The 16,603-nt window shown below is 47.1% G+C and overlaps 8 protein-coding genes across 8 annotated transcripts; 6 read left to right on the forward strand and 2 right to left on the reverse strand.

Moving 5' to 3' along the window:
- Window positions 1–263: 263 nt before the first annotated feature.
- On the forward strand, window positions 264–1,684 carry FOBCDRAFT_313313 (uncharacterized protein; the record flags this gene model as incomplete). The annotated part of the gene is made up of 5 exons (XM_031180405.3): window positions 264–456; window positions 507–526; window positions 577–684; window positions 737–1,131; window positions 1,182–1,684. The coding sequence occupies 5 exons, from the start codon at window positions 264–266 to the stop codon at window positions 1,672–1,674; spliced, it is 1,209 nt and encodes a 402-aa protein (XP_031041173.2). The 3' UTR covers window positions 1,675–1,684.
- Window positions 1,685–2,976: 1,292 nt separating this feature from the next.
- Window positions 2,977–4,258, forward strand: FOBCDRAFT_234938 (polyketide synthase; the record flags this gene model as incomplete). The annotated part of the gene is made up of 5 exons (XM_059609999.1): window positions 2,977–3,121; window positions 3,199–3,372; window positions 3,500–3,657; window positions 3,704–4,046; window positions 4,098–4,258. 5 exons carry the CDS (start codon window positions 2,977–2,979, stop codon window positions 4,256–4,258), a joined length of 981 nt encoding a protein of 326 aa, XP_059463730.1.
- A 1,551-nt stretch (window positions 4,259–5,809) lies between these two features.
- On the forward strand, window positions 5,810–6,354 carry FOBCDRAFT_194137 (uncharacterized protein; the record flags this gene model as incomplete). The annotated part of the gene is made up of 3 exons (XM_054702594.2): window positions 5,810–5,928; window positions 5,992–6,239; window positions 6,275–6,354. 3 exons carry the CDS (start codon window positions 5,810–5,812, stop codon window positions 6,352–6,354), a joined length of 447 nt encoding a protein of 148 aa, XP_054558569.2.
- Window positions 6,355–7,475: 1,121 nt separating this feature from the next.
- On the forward strand, window positions 7,476–8,332 carry FOBCDRAFT_266404 (uncharacterized protein; the record flags this gene model as incomplete). The annotated part of the gene is made up of 2 exons (XM_059611385.1): window positions 7,476–7,587; window positions 8,082–8,332. 2 exons carry the CDS (start codon window positions 7,476–7,478, stop codon window positions 8,330–8,332), a joined length of 363 nt encoding a protein of 120 aa, XP_059463731.1.
- Window positions 8,333–8,867: 535 nt separating this feature from the next.
- On the forward strand, window positions 8,868–9,342 carry FOBCDRAFT_266405 (uncharacterized protein; the record flags this gene model as incomplete). Its single annotated transcript, XM_054702596.2, has 2 exons — window positions 8,868–9,243; window positions 9,299–9,342. The coding sequence occupies 2 exons, from the start codon at window positions 8,868–8,870 to the stop codon at window positions 9,340–9,342; spliced, it is 420 nt and encodes a 139-aa protein (XP_054558571.2).
- An 864-nt stretch (window positions 9,343–10,206) lies between these two features.
- On the reverse strand, window positions 10,207–10,696 carry FOBCDRAFT_266406 (uncharacterized protein; the record flags this gene model as incomplete). Its single annotated transcript, XM_054702597.2, has 3 exons — window positions 10,207–10,330; window positions 10,384–10,488; window positions 10,539–10,696. 3 exons carry the CDS (start codon window positions 10,694–10,696, stop codon window positions 10,207–10,209), a joined length of 387 nt encoding a protein of 128 aa, XP_054558572.2.
- A 1,421-nt stretch (window positions 10,697–12,117) lies between these two features.
- On the reverse strand, window positions 12,118–13,605 carry FOBCDRAFT_125391 (uncharacterized protein; the record flags this gene model as incomplete). Its single annotated transcript, XM_059607793.1, has 2 exons — window positions 12,118–13,324; window positions 13,403–13,605. Coding segments are annotated over 2 exons (1,410 nt in total), but the record flags the coding sequence as incomplete, so codon positions are not given.
- A 399-nt stretch (window positions 13,606–14,004) lies between these two features.
- FOBCDRAFT_313315 (uncharacterized protein) lies at window positions 14,005–16,549 on the forward strand. Its single transcript, XM_054702598.2, has 5 exons — window positions 14,005–14,240; window positions 14,336–14,445; window positions 14,497–15,181; window positions 15,242–16,029; window positions 16,095–16,549. Exons 1-5 carry the CDS (start codon window positions 14,199–14,201, stop codon window positions 16,399–16,401), a joined length of 1,932 nt encoding a protein of 643 aa, XP_054558573.2. The 5' UTR covers window positions 14,005–14,198; the 3' UTR covers window positions 16,402–16,549.
- Window positions 16,550–16,603: the final 54 nt, after the last annotated feature.

The following is a 16,603-nucleotide window of genomic DNA, read 5'->3' on the forward strand; positions in this document are numbered from 1 at the left end:
GCACTGACAAGAATTTTCAGTAAGAGATGACCTTGTAAATAGTTAGTTACCTGCTATAGTATCAGATCCAAAAGCAATTCATGTTTCGCCTCCCGGACCCGAAATACCGGGGTCGAGGCTCGCCACGTTTGGTACCAAACTCTCCTTAACATGGGGGATCAAATTCTTCCCATAGGATCGTTAAAAGTCAGCTTGTTCCTGGAACTCTTGTGCCTGAAGATCAAGACCTTGTTATTGTCCTGTGCTCCTGGAATCCTTTCATCATGGCTACCATTGATCTAGATGGACCGGCCCTTGCGCCGCCAAAGGGCGAGTTGTCGAATCTGAACGACCCTCCAAATCAGAATGGCCTGGCTTATACTGTTCTGATTGTTTGTGCGGTGATTACCACGATATGCTTCCTTCTGAGAGCTTATGGGCGGGTTTATCTGCTGAAGAAGTTTCAGACTGAAGAGAGTGAGTAGCGTGTCTGATCCTTCCCGAGTCATCGCTAACGGAGTTTGAAGTTCTCACGACCTTGGCATATGTATGTTCGATCCTTTGACTGTGGTTTACATGATCTCTAATAAAACCAAGGGCAACTACTGGGGTGCAGCCTACGCGACTTTCAAGATGGTGGATACTCCTGGATATTTTGTGCATCAATGGAATGTCCGTCTCAAGGATGTAATTCCCACGAATTACGTGAGCATCCCTTTACGCAAACTACAGAGCCATAAAGGCTGACATATATCAGTGGGTTCTCATCTTTGGAGTCTGCTACTCTTTCGTCCTCCCGTTTCTCAAAATCGCCATCCTCGTCGAATGGTGTAGACTCTTCGTGCCGAAGGGCACACGAACAAAGAGCATCTTCTGGTGGGGCTGCATGATCATTGGCTTCGTACAGGCTACGTCCAACACCGCTATTGTTGTTGCTCTGAATATGCAGTGCACCCCGCATGAAGCTATCTGGGACTTTAGAATTCCTGGTGCCAAATGCTGGGACTTGCATAAGCTTCAAGTCGCATCTGCTACGATCCACTTGTGCTGCGATATTGCCATCTTTTTACTGCCCCAGCAGGTTATCTGGAAGCTGAAGATGTCTTGGAAGAAGAGAATGGGTGTGTCTGTTATCTTTGGACTGGGTCTACTGTAAGTGCAAACCTCAACAACCTCAGCTCTTGTACTAACGACTATTATAGCGCTTGCGTGTCTGCCGCCTTCCGATTAGCTGTTACAGTCAAGTACGGCAAAGCCGCCGACGCTCTATACGCCCTCGCCCCTCTAGTCTTCTGGGCCACCGCCGAAATGACCTGCGGCTTCTTCATCGTCTGCGTCCCCTGCATCCCCAAGATTCTCAAAGAGACCGGCGTGATCCGCAATATCAAGCGTGCATTCGGCATGAGCACCGCCCCTACGAACCCCAATACTGCAGACCGATATGGCAAAAGCGGGACAAAGGGTTCACAGCTTTCCTCTACAGGCCCCAAGTCTTACTACAAACTGGATGAGGATGGCGTACCACTTGGAACACTCAAAGGATCTGAGTCGACGGAATATTTGCGGGATAATGCCAATAATGGGCAGGGTATTACTCGAACGACGCAGATCAAGATCACGCAGGATAATCACTCGACAAGCGATTCGGAGGGCCATGCTGCGTTTCCGGCGTCTCAAAAACCCTGGGGTGTATAACGCATGAGGGTTGGCCGACGTTGCATGAACTATATAAAAAGGGTCGGTTTGGTTGCATTCTCACTCTGTAAAACGCTACAGTTAATGTAAGATTTTTATATGTATTTAAAAGTCAACACTTAGCTAAACCTTCAGATACTGAAGGTTGATAATGAACAGAGAAAAGGTGTTGCATCTCTGCATTAGCAATGCGCTCTCTCTTGAAGCTCTGTTAAACATCATGCTTGCTGTTCATGACTACAGCACAAGGGATCTGGTTAGAATGATGCCATTTCATGTTACATCGCGCATACCGAGAAGCAGGATACGTCTGGTCGTCATCTAAAAATCCCCATTCGACCAAGAACGAAAACCTCAACCTTGACAAGGAGAAGAGAAAGAATTCGTAATGCAAACCAGTAATGATATGATGTTGGTCTTCGCTAGGAGCAAAGTCTCATAAAATGTCTCCACTAAGCAGGGAACAATACGAATGGTAAGGTGATGGGCAGGGATGAGTGCTGATCTCTTCAGGGGTTGGGCCTGTCTTGATTTCCCGGAAGTTTTCCTAGCTTCCTCTCCCGTCTCTCGCCTCGGAGGATTTAGCACAATTCACCCAACAGATCAGCGTTTCCAAGTTTCAGCATCGTGGCGTAATTCTTCGGCAAATACGAGAGTACAGGGTAGGTTAAGGACTTTCGGACATTGGCTATCGACGGGGACAAGACCTTCCCGAGAGGAGTATCAGCAGGGGTCGACGTGGCAGATGCAGTCAGGTGGCCCTCGGCTTGGAACCAGATTTAATTTCGAGTTCATGTTTCGATTATCTCAAGGCGTGCCGGCCCGCGCTGCTTTGTTTCAGTTCGCCGAAGCTAACCTCTATGCAACCAATCCAAAGGGCATCAACTTCCTTGTTGACTGGTGTTTTCGTCAATTGAGCTTATTTCTGTCGTATATATGCAGGTCGAACTAGGTCTCTTCCACGTCAAACTCTGTTGATGCATTAGTTCAACTCAGAAACATTTCTCCGAGGTCAATGTCTGGTTTTCGAAGGATTCCTCTGCAGTAGCTTCAAAGACTGCCACTAGATAGGAATAATCATCCGTGTTATAAAATGCCTCGGAGAAAATATGATGGAGAGAGTGTACCACTTGGGGTCAAGTTATCGAACGACGGGGAATCTAGACAGGAAAATACCAGAGTAGTTGGCCGATTACTCCCTTGAAAGATAGTGGTATGAGTCTTAGCACAGTAGAATACTAGAGTTGACTGTAGAGTTGGCCCTCCTGAATCCTTTCCGATCACCAAGGCAAAGCCGACAAGATGAGTGATATTGCAATCGTTGGATACTCGTTCAAGCTCCCGCAAGGTGTTGAGGATGATGATGCGTTCTGGGATGTTCTCGAGAACCGACGAAACTTGATGACGGACTGGCCTGAAAGTCGTGTCAAGACAGATTCATTTACCAGTAACAGGCATCAGAAGGTAGTAGTTCTCATCAAGCACCTGGACCGTGTCTGATACTGCTACAGTGGAATTGAAAAGGAGGGCATTTCATCAACGATGATGTCGCCGCCATCGACGCCCCCTTCTTCTCACTCACGGCGAAAGAAGCTTCGGCGAGAGATCCGATGCAGCGCTGGACGCTGGAAACTACTTACCACGCTTTCGAGAATGGTGAGATATCTGAAAGTCATCCAAAATGCAGGAGTACTTACTGTTTGTGTCGTAGCGGGTCTCCCAGTTGACAGTCTCAGGGGCTCTCGCACTGCCGTCTTCTCAGCCTCTATGCTGGAGGACTACAGCAGAATGACGGCCGTGGACCCAGATAACTTGGAGTGAACAGCTGTAACTGGAAGCACTGTCTCCGGTATTATTCCCAACCGTGTCAGCTGGTACTTTGGCCTTCGTGGGCCAAGTATTCACGTCAATACTGCCTGCTCTAGTAGCTTGTCGGCTGTCGATATGGCCTGCAAAGCTCTGAAGAGCGGTGATGCTTCATGTGTAAGTCATAGGACCCCTTCCCTCTATGATTGACTAATTTTCAGAGGCTGTCGCGACGGGCGCAAACCTTCTTCTTGACCCAAGCATCTTTCAGGTTCTGGCTAACCAAGGATTTCTCTCGCCTGATGGCGTTTGCTACAGCTTTGATGAGAGGGTTAACGGCTATGCACGTGGCGAGGGAGTTATTGCCGTTGTTCTCAAGCCTGTACAAGCTGCGATTGAGAATGGTGATATGATTCGAGGCGTGATCCGATCGATTGGCTCAAACCAGGATGGCCACACGCCGATTCTCACTCAGCCTAGCTCGCAATCTCAGGAGGACCTCATACGTCATGTTTATACGCAAGCTGGTTTGTCGATGAGCGAAACTCGATACGTTGAAGCTCATGGTAAGTGCTATATCGGAACGCTTCTGATGATGAACTAACAATGGAATAAAGGCACTGGTACGCCTGTTGGCGATCCAATTAAGGTTAAAGCCATCAGGCGGTGCTTCCAAATGCACCGTTCTCCTTCGAAACCACTTTATGTGTATGTTGTCTCTTTATCTGGTGACAAAACGCTGATTAACGACCTGGGCAGCGGCCAAATCCTGAAATGAGACTCGTAACTCGTGATCACCAATTTCAAGATGATGAAGATAATTTTAGCGACCGTCACTACAAGGTTTCTTACAGAAGCCCATCATCGTCGAGAGCAGGTCGGGAAGCCATCATAATACGCAGACCCTCCAGCAATTCAGATGAAAGGTACGGAAAGGATAAGGCTGTTCGACCAACCCAGACAGACCTTGACGCCATCTACAATAGTATTCACTCCAAAGACGTCACAGTTCATCTAAAACTCGATATCGTCAGTGACTTGGATGACGAATTAGAAGAATTCAATAGGCTAGTCCGTCAAGGTTGGTTCATCCCAGACTCACAGGAGGACCCCTCGGACCTCCTCTAAATCCTTGCTACTGTATGGAGAGTGGATTCTGGCAGATGGGGTAGTAATAAGCCGTAAACCAAGAAGACTATAGGCAAATATATGCTAAGGAATACCTAAACTTTAGGTAAATTTAGCTAAGGCTTAGGCGGTCCTTAGGTCATGTGCCAGAAAGGTGTGTCGGTTGTTTTCTGACCTGCCTGGCTGGTCCGACAACGGTAAAGTAACCGAAGCTGGTATAAAGATGAAGCAATCCGTTAACTGACTTGAACTAGATCAAGACTGCCATGCGACTGAGATGCGAAAACCAACACCGGTAAGACCCAGTTGAGGAAGGAGATGGGTGATGAGCTGATGAGAGTAATGGGAATCTAGATCAGGCTGGAATAGCCGTATAGAACCCAGCACTCTAGGAGGCTGGCAAATTTTCTGCTAAAGCAATTGAGGGCAATGAAGAGAGCTATGGACATAAAGGGGTGCAGCCGTAAATAAGGCCAGCAGCGCCTATTTATCACGGGACTTCCTTGGGAGGGGAATCTGCACCATAATAGGCAGATCCGAGTCATGAGAGACAATTATTCTCCCTCTATTCTGAAACACAATTAGGTGGTCGGGCCGATTGGTAGAAAGTATAAATTCTGTTCTTCGACACGAACCAGGTTGATAGGGCACCGTTGTTCCAGCCCCCGAGAGTCTATACATAAAGCACGGGGCCTGGCCCCCAAGCTCCGCGCGTAAAGTGGGTTCAGGATGATAAAGTGGCAGGATTTAGGTGAATATTGTAAATCGTAATTAAGTTATGTGAAACAATTTTGCGAATCTGATGTTTATTGGTTCACTCGGACATGATTTCATGCCGACTCACAAGGCTGAGCATAGTAGGTTTAGACTATAATCTCATGCAGTGGGGCTGAGTAGAAGAACGATGTCACAGTCAGCCTCGGTTTCCAAAATAAAGAAACAATCCGAGCGAACCAATAAAATGTGAATCATTCTCTTGAAATAATCCTAGTATTCTCTTGAGATCTACAATAGAACCGTGGATTAAATAAAAATAGCCGTAACAGGTGCTAAAAGAATTCCGACTGGGAAGTATAAATACCTAGGCCAAGCTGGTCTTGTTCAGTTGATTAAAACAACTCATTCACAACTTACAGCTTTCCAAACCACACTACAGTTAACAAATACTTCTCTCAATCATATCCCTTCTAAAACTCTCAAAATGCATTACACTACCATCCTTAGCACTATCCTTTCTCTGGCTGTTGCCACCAGCGCCAATGCTGCAGCACTCAACCCCCGCGCCACGCGCAAGGCCAACGAGTTCGTTAGCGACAACTGGTAAGTTATCTAACATTCCAGATAGTCCAAGTCATAACTCTTATTAACTATCCTTTTAACTAGTGCTCAAGGAACCGCCTCTTACGAACACAACAGCGGCTTCATTAACGATGTCACCATGGATGACACTAGTAACTCTGTTTACTTCGCTGCGGGTCCGTGGTTCTACTATGATGGCAAGACTGAGAATGGTGGTTCTTGCACCGGAAACCTCTTGGGATCTTGGGCAAATGATAATGATCACCCTTGTGTTAATTTGAACCAACGAGGTGGCGATTCTCGTCGCATCAGATGTGTCCGATGGAACAACGGTATCTAGCCTTTGGCTGTTACCGACTCCATGCAGGAAACTTGGGCGTAGGACTTGAGACTCGCAAAGTCCTCTTCCCTATAAGCCTCCATTCCTATGCTGTTGCTGGACTTTGATCATGGATATCACGGGCAAGAGATGCAACGAAACGATATCTAACGATTTTGTATCTCTAGTTGGATACGCTACTTAGATAGTTAAAATATTCGTTTGCCATGAGAAACAATCGAAGTCTTCTGAAGTTTTCTTCAACTCCAAGGGCCTCGGAACCCATGTGTCTCAGTTGGGAGGTTGAATACACAGTCAGAATGTTGAATCACACTAATGCTGCAGTGCCTGAGGCAAGTTTATACTGGCAGACGGGTTGTACAATAATACGTACACTGAGGACACTATAGGCTGATATCTACTGAGGAATACCTAAAGTTTAGGTAAGTTTAGATAATCTTAGATAATTTTAGGTAATTGTAAGTAATTTTAGGTAATTTTGAGTAGATTTTGGTAGCAGTTTTTGTATGCTTGTTATTTTCTAACCTACCTACCTGATTGGATATAAGCTTGAGCGGGGTCGCCTGGTCTTGACTTCACAACCCATCAACTACAGAAATGGCGACTCATGTGTATTGTGCCTTGTGTGGAATACCAACTGGTGAAATACCGGAGGGCTTCGGTGGCGATCAAAGCTACGATCCAAGACGTCTCTACGACCCGGAAGTGAAGTGGTCTCGTGATGTGAAGCTGCTTGGCCAGAATCCAGCATCGTCGTCCTCCGACAGGTAGGCGTACCCCCTTTGATTTGGTAATGGCTTTGCCTGACAGAATAATCGCAAATTATAGAATATTCATCGTAGAGAATGCTGTATCTGAGCTAGCTGATATGCACTTCTATACTGTGAAGCCGGAGGAAATTCCCTTTCCACTAAACGATCGATATCTCAAAGTGTGAGTGGTCAATAAGTACTGGTGGTGACGTTGGCTGACCTGTTAAACAAAAGTTACGATTGGGATGCTCCCTACTCAGTCGTGATCCCATATCACACAGCTTGCTTCAGGATAATTGAAGAAATTGCAGCCCCACGTCCCATCAACCATCAGGTCTTGTATGAGACTTTGAAACCCCCACCTTCCAAAGAAAGGACTTGGTACTTTACGGCCCTCATTTCTCGATCTTAGCTATGGGGAAGCTTGTGAATATCAGGAACAGAAATGGTTAAATATTCGAGGTGCGGAAGTCCTCATGGCCTTGCCTGTTGATATTCCAGACATCGAACATTATATGAACTCATTCCTACTGGATCATCGACTGGAGACGCAGAACGAGCCCATCATTAAGAGTTCTTCCAAGAATGGTTCGCTGACTACCTTGCCAAGCGAAGTTCTTTCCAAAATACTTCTACAACTTAACGATCCCAGCCTGTCTGCTGCTCGGCTTCTTCAAGAGATGTAGCAGCAGAGACGTCTACTGTTTCTTTTTGGAAGAACAAGGTCTACTCTGGGATGCCCTGGATGGTTGATTTCCTCCAATCCGCTGAGAGACTTTTCACTGGTAGAATTGACTGGTGTGAAGTGTATCAATCGTTGATGTATGGCAACATGATTCACCCTACTGGCGAGGCCGGGTATCCCTTTGCGACTATGGCGATTTCGAACCGGTATCGAATTTAGTCAACATGCTCTCAAGTTTTAGACGAGTATTTCGATCGCAAAACGAAACTCGATGTTAATCTTTTTAGCAGATCCCCCATCCTTCAGAACGCCAATAGTACACCAATGTCAACCTTGGTGGTTCCAGAAAGCAGGCATACAGAGTCTTCTGCAATCAGCCTAGTTCATTAATTCTCAGACATCCAGAAGGCCAGAACTATCATCACGACCTATTGGAAAAGTACCGGCGAGCTTGCTGGTGTCAGTACAAGATACTCAGAGGTAGGCAGCGTGCAGCTCATTGGATCCAACCGCGACATCGCAAAAGCTGAAGATTTTCAATTGCCAGACGGTGCATGGCTTGCTGCTATCATTGTGTATAGCGTGGGTGGACTTGAGAAGATTGACGACGATGATGGTGACAGTGACTGGGCCAGCGAGAGCGAGTGATCAGTATGACGATACAAGCAAGCCCGATTTCCAAGTCGTGGGGGTAAAGTTCCTCTTTTCCAGAAATCCTCCAGTTCAGCATGGTCAATACGAGGTACATGTCAATACGAGGGACATCTTCGAATCATTCAACCCAGCCAGGGGCATTTTGTCGTTGGTTTCGATGGGTCCTGGGGCCCCAGAGGAGTTCTCGAGAAATTCGCCATCCTCCATCATCCAGTGAATCGTGCGCCACCAGGTACTATTGATCGGCTTACTTCCAAAACCCGCAGCCAAATCTCCTCCGATCCTTTGACAATGGAGCACCTTTGGAAGGATGAGCTACCCCCGGCCAATCTTAACATTCTACCATGCACACTCAGTGAGAGGGGTTGGGCATTCAAGAAGACGTGGTCTCCTATGGAATATTTAGCCTTGGACTTGTGACGAAGAATTAGCGAAATTGAAGGCAATTGGCGTGGATCCTATGTTCCTGGGGATAGAGATCATTTACACAGACGGTACTCGTCGGAGCATCGGGCCTGGAAGACACGCCATGCAGTACTACCCCATTGATGGTCCCGGCGGCGAGAGAATAGTATATCTTTACGCAAAACCGCACGAAGGAGCCTCTCTTCGTTTTATCACCAATCGCAACAGGTATCTGATTTTCGGAAAGGCTCACCCTGACGCAACGAGGTTTCCGTTACATGAACACCAGGGCGATATCACCATGGGTATCTACTGCAACTGGTACACTGCACTCGATGACTACAATAGTGGTGTAATAACGCACGAGCTGGTGATCATTGGCGCCTTCTCACGCAATGTTGGCTATTACGAAAGCCACGCTCCACAAACTGATTCCGGGGGACTCTGCTGGAACCCAAGTCAGCCGGTCACAGCAATCTACGAGCAGGGTCCTGTTCTTGGTAAGACGGGAGATCTACTATATAACAGATATGGGAAACCTGTTTCAATTCCTAGTCGTTATGCTACTGTTGCCTGGGTCGATTGCGGAAGACCCTTAAAGTCGATTAAGGTCGCTATGGCCCATTCGACAAAAGAACCACAAATTCCTTTGGCGGCGATATCTTTTACTTACGCTGATGACAACACCACAAAATCTATTGGTCCCACAGAGTTCACTCTACCAGAAAGCGAAACTGAGTGGAGCCGACCGTGGTGTCTATGTACCGAAGGTATCGCCCTGGCGGAAGAGCTTAAAGCGCGGCCACATTATACTCATGATGAATGGGATGTGCAAGGATCACACTTAAACAGTGTTAGGTTCTGGTGTGAATACAGGGGAATGTTAACTGGCTTGCAGTTTGTGGCCCAACATGGCAATGAGAGCCCTGTGTGGCGGATATGGGGGAATGAAAGATTGGGCCGCCCTACGGAGCAAGCTCTAGTGAGCACGAGAAGTAATTGCACTCCAGGCTTGAAGCTCTTCTACGATGGGAGTGAAAGCAATGTTGTGCGGTGGCGGTGAGTCCACAGTGGCAGTATTGCAGCTCATTGAGATCGAAAAAGCATAGAATAAGCTATGAATAGCATCAGCCAATGCCATCCGTTTTTCTTCATCACAATCGGCTGAGTCAAATTATAGACCATATGTGCAAGCCAAATCAAGGGTTCTGTATGTCAGATTGTGACCTTATGGCACTCTTCGCCCGAGTTGAAGAAGCTTTGTAATTTTTGATCAACAGGAGTGGGTTGGCGGAGATAATCCCGGGTCAAACCGCTGACCGGTGATACCATAGCATATGCGGCAGGCACTAACCGTTACCATTTCCTGTTGCTACTAACAGTGGAGATATACACAAATATCCCTACATGTCAGATGGTTCGAGCAGAAACACAAATTCCTCTACACGTACCGTTTCTAGGCCTTATCCATGAAGAGGCAGCTCATAGCAGGATGCATGGGAAGGAATCACATAGGGAAGGTAAGTGGTTTCAGACTCACTTTCAGAATAGCTTTCAGAATCACATTCAGAGTCCTCCGTACGGTATCTTGTTGAGTTAGTATGCTGCCACATTAGAGGCCCTCGTTTCATTTCTCTTACATTTCGAAGTACCGTTCGCCTTTACGAAGCACGTTTTTGTTCTCGTCATAATCGACACCGAAGTAAATGTCTTCATCTGACTGAGCACGTGGAATAACGACGGCTCTGTATCGGTTAGCCATGGCGTGTCGTGGAACTCCCAATGCGTAACGGACCTTTTGTTGGCGGGGCGCTGCAAGATGAGCTTGCACTCATACAACCATTTAATCGTGTCTTCATCACCGAATCCCTCTCCTGAGGAAAGATCCTCGTGGTCGCTTGGGTTTCCGGAGCAGGGCACTCCGCAAATTCCGCAGTATACATTTTCTGACATTTTCGCGATGATGATGGAGGCGGGAGGACACGAACGCGTATGGCTTCAGTTAGGTATCGCAACGCGATGGAATTAACACGTGCGATAGGCCGATCAGTTTCAGGCGTGATTTAGTGCTTAATAACACATAGTCCTGTCAACCCAACGGTCTGGGTATTGAGGAATAGTCATCTTATGAACTACAAAGCACAACGAACCTTGTTCTAAATGGTATCGGCTGCTGGCGTCTGCGGTGGGATCCCCGTAATTGTCTGGGCGGCCCGCTAGCCTCTCAAGATACTCAAACTTCGCCATCAGCTCAGGAGCAGCTTCGAGAAGCGAAGGAAGAGGAAAAGCACCTCGATGGGATTCCGGACTAATCCACTTTTTCGTATAGTACTGAGCAGATATTGCGCGTATTTCAATGAATTGATAGCGCGTATAGCATCCAAACGGCTGAGAGCTTTACGCGGGCACCCACTGTGCCCATCACTTCTCATGTCTTTGTGGGGTACCTTGCGCTGAGGCGGATTCGGTTTTATGTTGATAATACAGATGACAAACGTTAGATGACTCGAACGTTATTGATTTAAGAAGTTCTCTTCATATAAACCATGGTTCCATTGAATCGATAGGTCTAACTAGTCTAAGAGATAAATTTTCACACCTAGAAGTGGACAAGAAGCGAATTAATTTTGATGTGCTCTTCACCCTAACATAACAGGGACTGGTTGTAGCCATGCAATCTAATTGTCTAGTTGCAGACATGACCATGAAATCATAAGTCTTGCTATGGCTATTAGTACACTATCTCCTAGTTTCTAGTAGCCTGTCTCAGAGATCTTACCGAGACGGCGTATAGTGTCAGTCTAGACACTTCCACGGCATTGGAAGATCGGGTTGCATCCACGGGTATATCCGTCGTCAGCCTGGTTAGGAGCTTTGGGAGGAGCCTTCAAGCCTTCGTAGCTGATATGTCCGTTACCAGGAACTGCAACGGGCAGTCCCAATGTGCCTGAGATCATGGCGAGAATAGTAACAGCGAAGAACTTCATGTTGAAAGAGAGACTTGAGGTGAGTTGTTGAAAAGAATGACTTGGTGAAGAGTGATACGATGGGAAGAAGAACGGGGATAAAACCGATATAAATAGACTTTCTAACGTCGTATCACTTTAAGACGACAGCGGGATCGTTAAACTTTATTAAACGATGACAGTTATGTGTGTGGTCTGGGGAACGAGATATTGAGTTTTGACACATCATAATTACGAGTCATGTCTTTGAAACTTAATTCAACTTAACGGTTATAACTGCCGAAGTTAATGGCTATGATGTGTGCCTCGTAGCTGCTCCAGTAACAGTTACGTAACGTGGCTTCGACTTGAATGGTCTGATTAATTTATGGAATTACTTACATCATTTCAGGGTCCTTCGCTATCTGATTAACTTTCAATGTCCACTATCTCCACTCCGTGTTCCTTCTGAATTATCTCTCGACTCGTCGTCAGCATCTGAAGGTTCTCACAAATACCCTCCGTCGGTGAACCCAGTTTCTTCATCAACCGCAGCGCAGGAAGTCGAATGCTCAGATCAGGGCATTTTATTATTGTAAAGAAGAGCATTGGAGTATATGCAAGTTCAAAGCTGGACTGTTTAGTAGACCTTTGACTTTGCCAGCTCGCTAGTTGTAGCACCTGGCGAAATGTCCCCATATGCTCAGCATATCGGAAGTCGGCACATAACTCAAGATAAGAAAGTTTGAGTCGCATAAAGAGTGATCTCTCCTGCGCTTGGTACAATAAAGAAGTCGTATCGACTTCGAGCTTTTCGAATAACGTTTGCCAGGTCTGTAGATGAGTGCCGACGGTGTTGTACTCCTCTGTCATATCAAAGACAACTCCGCGATGTCTCATGTGGCAGAGTCGTACCACTCGGTTGAAGATGTCATCCATCATGTATTGTGCATCCTCCATGCAGTAGAACTTGGTCGGTATCATGTATGTCAAGGCTGGCATGCTTTCGCTCTCAATGTCCTCTGGGCCAAAAAGCATGGGCACAGCGGTCATGCGTCTGAAGACAGGCATTAAATACCGTCGAGCCCATGGATTGCTGCACTTTTCCATGATTGCAAGACCATGTTGGCAGTGTTGCAACGCAATCTTGTTATTGGCAAGGAGGTACTCAACGCAGATGAACAAGATACACACGAGTAACACCAAAGGCTCGCTATGTATAGTCTTAAGCCGTTGAATTGCCGATGTGTAATGCTGAAGAGCAAACCTCTCTGTATACGGCGCCACATTCTTTCCTTCAGAAGACTCAAACAACGAGCTTATCGATAAGATGGTATGTTTCACAACGGCCTCTGACTCGCTGAGCTGCATCACAAGATGGGTCCAGAAGTAGCCATCCCTGGCGCTCGACAACCGCGGCGAAATAACACTGTGAAAATATCGAAGCGCCCTCCGTTCCTCAACAGGAAGCAAGGCTTGTGAATTAATAGCAGAGACAGGCGGCAATAGCATCCGGCCATGCGCCACATCTCGCGGGTTGATCTTCTGTATAAGCGCGTAGCCGTCGCATTTCCGACCAGTGCTTGTGCATCGATGACAAGCGGGCTTTTTCTCATCGCATTTAACTCTACGAATTCTAGAACGTGATCCATTAGAGCGGGCACTAGTGTTTCAGAGATTCTACTTACTTGCATGTCAGACAGCCTGTCTTTACCTTGCAGTGCGCTTGTCGCATGTTTTAATCCGATGATTCTTGGCGTAAGCACGGCGGAGATTTGTTAAACGATGACGCCAATGGTGTGGTGTTCTAGACGCGTTGAAGGATTTTGGGCCGGCTTTTAAGGAATGCGGATTTCGCTTGAGGTTTTCGGCGGGTTCGGCGCTGGTAGGAATATCATCCTTGTTCAAGTCGCTCTGTAATCTCGAAGACAGTTAGGATCGACGTGTGGGCTTGACCATTTTTGGGGCTAGGTGTTTCAAAATGCGAGCATGCCAATGAGAGCGGCTCGGTTGTCTTCGAATGGGCTTGGGCAAGGATATGTATAGCCGAGGCACTTCTTGGTATGCTCTAGGTTAAGCTGGCAGGCTTGAGAACTTGAAGAGCATTTATTGTAGTATATTATTCAAGTCAGTAGTCAATTGTTTGGAATTATTTCTTAGCACTTATTTGCATCTTGAAAACTTGCGTTTTCCATTTTCCTCTGCTCGCTGGTTTGTGTGGGGTCGGAACTAGGAAGAACGAAGATCCGTGGACATAGTCAGGCAGTTGTTGAGCAGAGAACAAACGCTGATACGCTCAAACCAAATCGAGGCCAACTTCTCACCCGCTGAGATATGAGTGAATTGGGATCAATTAATCCATTGGCTCGAAAAATCCCGATGATATACTGCAGTATATCATACCAAGACCAAAAAGGCCAGTTTCACCTTTCGTCTAGACTTTCACCCCTCACGTGGCTTCTGACCGCTTCCTATATACCGGGCTGTACGGGAAGAACAAACATTCCACTATGAGGAACCGACGTGCGTGTGATGCTTGCCGTCAGCGAAAGGTTAGTTGCTCTCCAGATTATCATCATACCTTAGCTGTGTAACTAGGAGTAGATCCTTACATTGCACGACGGTATCACTGATTTGACCGTACTAGATTCAATGTGACGGTGATGCTTCCAGCCCTACACAACAGTGCAACTGGTGTAGCTGCCACGGGATGATATGCACATTCCATGGACTGAGGACAAAGGTGGTAAAGAGCCTGTAGGTCAAATTTGTCCGTTTCTTCTGCCCCTCGTTTCTCACCGTATCCAGACCAAGTCTGGAGTTTAAGGACGGCCAACCTGGCAGTTCTGAACGTGCCAAGAATGACCCATCATCCGACGGCATTGGTGCAAAGTCGGAACTCCATTCGATTCCATGCCATCCGAGGGTGGTCAATTGGGTGGCGCCGAAAGGCTCGCCCACTCTCTATGCCGGACTTCTCATGGGCCAGAATCGCTGCCACACTGGCATCCCCTTCTTCACCAAAGGAGACGAGGAATGGATTAATTCGCGGACTGGTGGAGAAGCCAACTTTCAGATATTCACAGCACTCCGTATGAGGCAACAAACCCAGCTGTCAGACTCACCTCACATACCCGCCCACGGAGCAAACGGCGATCTCGGCGTCCTTCCATCGCGAGGCATTACCAAGGCGTTCTTGGATGCATTTCACCAATCCTTTCTGAGATTGGTATTCCCGGTTGTCGACTATACGCTGTTCCAGGAAACCATTGCTGCGGCCTATGAAGCCAGCGACGCCCTGTCGTCGCCGAAGCAAACCGCCGCAAAGGTATGCGTGTTGGCCTTCATCTCTATGGTGGGGGTTTTGTTCCACGGAAGACTGTCATTCCTTCCCGCAATGGACTGGGATGCGTGTTACCACGCGGCGCGCTCCTTTCTGCCAAACATGCTCGATGAAGCCACCTTGGAGAATCTCCAAACCGTCTTGATGCTGGTAAGTCTGTGCCGGTCTTAATCCTACTTGGCTAGGAGATCAGTGCCTAAAAGCTGTTAGTACCTTCGCCAACGATACATCGGGCACTCAGAGTCGAGCGTTATTCTCCACTCGATCGCTTGCCGAATGGCATTCATTCTTGGTGGAAATACCTATACAGAGACCCAGGCTTTCAGAAACGAGATTACTAACCAGGAACGACAAACCCGTCACATCCGGCTGCTCTTCTGGCATTGCTACATCTTCGATAAGGATATCGCCCTTCGGACAGGACAGCCGCCATTCATATCTGATATGCACTGTGATCTCACCTTACCCAAAGGCTACGTGGAAACCCAGTTCGTACTGCCTCTGCCAGGGCACCATATCTCTTCGTCTTACTATGCGGACGAATCGCTGGTTCCCTTTCTTCCAGGAGAGTTACGACTGAGTATGCTTAAACATAAAACATACGAGTTGTTATACTCCACTAAAGCACTCGCCAAACTAGACTCTGAAATAATCCGTGCTATTCTGGAGCTGGATGATGAGCTTGAAAGCTGGCGATTATCTATCCCAAAGGTGGTCCGCCCTGCCCTCTCGGTGTCTGATGTCAAGCAAGCACTATCAGAGCTCCCGATTCAACACCGAATGCAGAATATTGTTCTGCACCTCGAGTACCACTATCTTGTGGTGACGATTCACAGGGCAGGTGCTAGATGTATTGCGGATGATTCAGATACTCATCCTGATGCCGATGAGCGCTACACAGCAATTAATTCAAGTATCGCCTTATGCCTTGAAGCGAGTCGGTCAACTTTATGTTATCTCCACGCGGTCATCGATGATCTAGCTGGTGAAATGTTCTGGTGAGTTCATTGGCTACTCGAGTAGTGTGAAATAGGCGAGAGTTCTGCTAACGTTACATCATTAGGGTTACTGTCTTCTATCCCACAGCGGCGGCGATGATGCTGTTCCTTCATGTTTTAGCTGAGCCATTGGCTCCACAATCAAAGTCAGATTTAGAACTGCTAAGCTTAGCAGCAGGCCTAATTCGCAGTATGCCAATACTCAGACTGACAGCGCGTGAGGCTGGTCACGTGCAGTTAGTAACCGATTTTATAACAGAACTGGCCCGTCTTGGTAATTGCGCTGTCAGCAATGCGGAAAAGGAAGCGGAATTGATTACTTCTCATATTATACGACAGCCGACAGACCTAAAGGGCGGAGCTGTTGAGTGACTTGGTCAATTCCAGAGTGTCCAGATCCTGTATCTCGCTGGAGCTCACACCATCTGCGGCACCAAGAGATAGCAGTGTTCATTGGGGATGTCGTCAATGATGCCATATAGCCAATTGAAGCTGATGAAGTAAATAAAAAAAAATGAAGACTAGTTTTTATATGCTCTTATCTCTTTGATCAGCAAAAGACAGACAACTCAGT

This window comes from Fusarium oxysporum, chromosome I (genome assembly GCF_013085055.1).
Source record: "Fusarium oxysporum Fo47 chromosome I, complete sequence".
In the NCBI taxonomy this organism is placed as follows: Eukaryota; Fungi; Ascomycota; class Sordariomycetes; order Hypocreales; family Nectriaceae; genus Fusarium; species Fusarium oxysporum.